General features: G+C 48.9%; 1 protein-coding gene across 6 annotated transcripts in view; it reads left to right on the forward strand.

Annotated features, from left to right (window-relative positions):
- The window catches only part of Sipa1l1 (signal induced proliferation associated 1 like 1), a 367,745-nt gene that overhangs the window by 341,007 nt on the left and 21,961 nt on the right, over positions 1 to 4,777 (forward strand). For all 6 annotated transcript variants that reach the window (XM_023703289.1, XM_023703287.1, XM_023703294.1 and 3 more), the window contains one exon: positions 938 to 1,380. In XM_023703289.1, coding sequence (XP_023559057.1) covers positions 938 to 1,380 — 443 coding nt within the window. The remainder of the gene's footprint in view (positions 1 to 937; positions 1,381 to 4,777) is intronic.

The following is a 4,777-nucleotide window of genomic DNA, read 5'->3' on the forward strand; positions in this document are numbered from 1 at the left end:
ACTCACCCTCGTGTGGATGGCTAAGTCCTCAGCACTCACCCTCGTGTGGGTGGCTAAGTCCTCAGCACTCACCCTCGTGTGGGTGACTAAGTCCTTAGCACTCACCCTCGTGTGGGTGGCTAAGTCCTCCGCACTCACCCTCGTGTGGGTGACTAAGTCCTCCGCACTCACGCTCGTGTGGGTGACTAAGTCCTCAGCACTCACCCCCAGCTAGTGCAGTCTGTCATGTCCAGTGCTTCCCTCCGTTGCTGCCTCTCTGTGGAGGTCAGCTGCAGTCTCCATGTGTCTGCAGGTGTGAGCCACTCCTCTCACACAGTGAGTCCTACCTCAGGGAGAAAGTGCCAGCAGCTGCTTCCTCCTTCGCTGGAGTCTCTCCCTTTCTGTGGGCCTCGATCTGAGCTTCGGATTCTTACTGGGGCCCACTCCCTCCCTCCCCTCTTCTTCATGCTGCCGTGCTCCAGTGTCTCGCGAGCTCTGCCGTCTCTGCCTCTCCCGTTGTCTGATGGCCTGGGAGGTCTTACATCCAGCCTTCTGTCTACTCAGAACAGTAGGGCTTTTAGAATCAGGCGTGCGTTCTAATTATAAGACCTTTGCAAATGTCATTTCCTTTCTATTTTAAGATGTTAAAAACTTCAATGACAGTGTAGGACTTTTCTGTTTAAAATGCTCTAGAAACTATTTGTATTTTAACGTAAGTCAAATAATGAAAAGTGAATTCTTAAAGTGTCCTGCACTCTGCCATGAACTGAATGGACCAGAGCGATGGAGGCTTCCCAAGCCTTTACTTTGCTTACCCTGCTCTGATTTACTAGTATTGGAGCTCTTGTACTTGAGGCTGCCCTCTCTAACTGCAGCGTGTGTCACAGTGGGGTTCTGTTTCTTCGGGGTGTTTAGGGAGCAGTACCCTGCGCTTAAGTAACCCATGCTTCCCTTGCAGTCTGATAGCCACTACTCCAGCCACTCCAGTAGCAATACCCTCTCCAGCAACGCATCGAGTGCCCACAGTGATGAGAAGTGGTACGATGCGGACCGCACAGAATCTGAACTCAACAGCTATAACTATCTGCAGGGAACCTCAGCCGACAGTGGCATCGACACCACCTCCTATGGCCCCAGCCACAGCAGCTCGGCCTCCCTGGGAGCGGCCACCTCATCGCCTCGATCGGGGCCAGGCAAGGAGAAAGTGGCACCCCTGTGGCATAGCTCCAGTGAAGTGCTGTCCATGGGCGATCGGACTCTAGAGCTAGAGAGCCACGGCATGGACCGGAAAGCAGAGTCCTCGCTGAGCCTGGACCTCCACAGCAAGAGCCAGGGTGGCTCGAGCCCTCTGAGCAGAGAGAACAGCACCTTCAGCATCGGGGACGCCGCTTCCCACACCAGGTAATGGCTGCCCTCCTGCCGCCTCGAGCTCCCTGTGCCCATCAGTGCGTGTGGGTTGGCAGCTTCATGGCAGGCTTCTCTGACGCACTGGCAGTGGACTGTTGGGTTCTTTCTTTAAAAAACAAACAAACAAACAAAAAAACGTTTATTTTCTCATATTTATTCCAATTATCAGCAAAAAAGTCCTACAGTGTAAGGCATTATTTTAGACTCTGAGAAAATTTTGCAGATTTATTCTTTGTAAAAGTTGGACTTTTAAAACATTTTCCTGTTTATGTTCCAGAGTTAAAGTGGAGTTATATAATTTCATAATTCTGGTTTCCACCTAAAGAAGATAAACTGGGACAATCTCTTAAAGATTTTTTTAAAAATCTTGATAATATTTTAAAATGGTCCTTTCCTAACAGAACATCCCTTCTGCTACATCTTTGAGAACATCACTTAGCCAGTACTTCCATGGAAATTTTTCGTTATTTCATTTCATTGTTTCCCATGGTAGTTTTTCTCACTGACTTTTGACTGTGATGGGAGTGGGGGGCTAGTGAGGGAGAGTAGCTGGAGTTGGTGCACCCCACGGGCTTTCCAGAGCTGAGCACTGCACATTCCCCTGCACCCTGGGCGACTTCTCAGGGAGCAAAATACTCACTACTTTTCACTTTCTCTAGAATCCAGAGTGTGATAAGATTCTTCCTTTAGGAACAAAGCATTCCACTGCTGTCTTTTCAGGCCTAGTCCCCTAGTCCCCAGATCTCTTTTCATCTCCTGTTCCTGAGAGCTTGTGTGGCAGCGTCTGTGTTTTGTTATTACAGAGATCTGATCATCTGTTATGCCGTATGAAGAAGTCTTAATTTAGCTTTATGTATGTCACGTGGGAGGCCAAGCGCACACTCTCTTGGTCAATTTTAGGTCATCTTGATGAGCAAAGACCTCCTCTACTTAATCGGGGCTCACCCTGACCGCTGTGTGTTCCGTTGTCGTCTGTGTGCCTACAGCACGTACAACTCCCAGCCTCGTGCTAGAAAGCGTTTCAGGACTGTTGTTTCCATCCACTGCTGCCATGTTCCGGATCTGCAGACGGCCGTGGTTGCTGGGTTCAGCGGCAGACGCCTGCAGTCCCGGAACTGTGGGTGCTACGCAGGGAGATCAGGAGCTCGAGTCCCACCTGCGCAGCTTGGTGAACTCTTTATCTTGAAAAAGCAGGGAGGCCTAGGGTAGTTTAGTGGGAAGGGCTGTGTGGTGCTGTCATCCGTGTCACTTTGCAAGGCTGCAGGTGACCTGGAAACCCAAGCGAAACGAGCTTGCCACAGTGCTGTAGGTGTTCGCAGCACTCGGCGTCCAGCCGCCCTTCTGCTGATTAGGAAGTCACGTTTGATCAAGTGGGATGGAGGGTGAGTTTGAAGAGTGGAACGGAAAAGTGGGTGCCCAATGCTGCATAGCACCTGATGCCGCTGGAGCCGGTGAAGTATGGCCCTTGCCCTCTGCTCTGGGCTCGTCTGACAGTCTGCTCAGCTGTAGGCTGCTCACTGACGTAGACATTTTTCACATCAGAATGAGTTCTCTGCAGCTTCTAGGGTCAGCTGGACTCGTTTCAGGAGAGCTGGGCCCCGAAGGTGGAATGTGGACCCTTGCTATTGTCTGACCACTTCAGGGGAATTACGGAGCCCCCCAAACAGACACCTGGGTTTGCAATATCTAAGTACTCTGACTGGGCCTCCAAGGATTATGTAAATTTTCCGCTTCAAATGAGCCATGCAAAATCATCGAAATCTTCAGTTAGAAATAACTCTTCTATTGAAAGTCAAACTCACTGCAGAAGAGAAGAATGTAGCCTTTCAGGGAGGGTGGCAGGGCCTCCCACCCACCAAAGGGTTGAGTCACAGTCATTTCTCCACTGGTAAACAGGGATGCTTTCTAACTTCAGTCTGTTGGTCTTGGCAGAGTGAGTTGGATAATCAGAGCTTTTGCAGCCTTCCTTTGCTGGCGGAAGAGAAGACTTAGCCACACAGTGCACAGTGCTAGAGAAACTGGAATCATAGCAAATTAGAGTGTTTATGTCCTCAGAAGACAGGAGCAGCAATTAACGTGGAGATCTCTTGACAATGTATAAAAGAGCTTGTACCTGGGACTCGATGACAAAAATGTAAATTACAGTGATTAAGTTCTACTGTATATTTCTGGCTGGGCTGCTCCTGCCCTCCTCTTTTGTCCAGTCTCCCTGTTGATGACTATGCAGGTTTTTCCCCTGAGCAGCGTTAATGCGGGTTGGTAATCACTTAGGGGTGTTATATGTGTCTGTCATTAAGAGATACCATATGTACTAGTAACTTTCTGTAGTGAAAAAAGTATTAATTGAAATAAAGATATATTTTCTATAAAGCTTAGAAGTCTGGGGAGAGAGATTTTAATTTCCCTTTTGGGTATTAAAATGAGCCACTCATAAAGAATGACTTGTGGCAAATACAGGAGACGCGAAGACCATTCCAATTTTAGTTCATTTTTAAAACATTCTCTTTTTTTCATAGCCTGGCTTTCATAGATAGGCAAGACAGTTACAGACCAGGGCCTCTCAGTTTGCACAAAGGGCTCTCATCCTACGAGCCAGTGTCACAGCAGATGTGGGGACTAGGTGTGAGACCACTTTTTATAAAGCTGCAAACCCCTGTCCTGCACCTGGTGTGCACGTGCCCTCTGCAGTGTTCCCGCCTGGCTTGTGCTGGAGTCCCAGCCTCTGCCTGTTTGCATGAGATTCGGATAGTCTGCAGACTCTTCATTCTGCCTCCCTCAGGCCCTCTCCCAGTCCTGTAACCAGTTAGTGCCTACTTGCAAAATCACATGCACATTTGTACGACTGTCAAGTAGCTCAGGGAAACTGCAGGAAGGAAGACAGATCAGGTCAATCTTCATGCCACCCTTGGCCAGCTTTGTGGCCTTTGGCCAGTTCAGACCTGTTCCCCAAGCTGGGCCTTTATCTGTAATCTAGTACTTGGCCCACCTACTAAATGGCTGTTCTTCTTTGTTTTGTGAAAATCAGAAAGGTTGGTAAATGTATTGCAACCTACAAATGCCTTTCTAGGACCAAAGGTTGTCGTTTCCTTTAAGCTTGCCTTCGCCCACCCTAAGCAGCTCTGAGCTTCCCCTCAGCGGGCACGTATCTCTCACAGCTCTTGGGACTGCTGCTTTGTGTTTCATCCTATAATCATTTTCTATTTTCAAGCTTCCCTGCTTTTTCTTTATCCTTTTAGATTCTAAACTTGGACATGACACCCACCTCGGCCCCATTACATGATAATGTTCCAGCTACCTTGGTAGCTCCTTATTTGGGGCCTCATACAGCAGACTCCGTTGTGGTCCCCGGTGCTCTCTGATGTGCCCTGCTGCTGCAGGCGGGTAGCCACCC

The sequence above is a fragment of the Octodon degus genome, unplaced genomic scaffold, assembly GCF_000260255.1.
Source record: "Octodon degus isolate 3935 unplaced genomic scaffold, OctDeg1.0 scaffold00007, whole genome shotgun sequence".
Lineage (NCBI taxonomy): Eukaryota > Metazoa > Chordata > Mammalia > Rodentia > Octodontidae > Octodon > Octodon degus.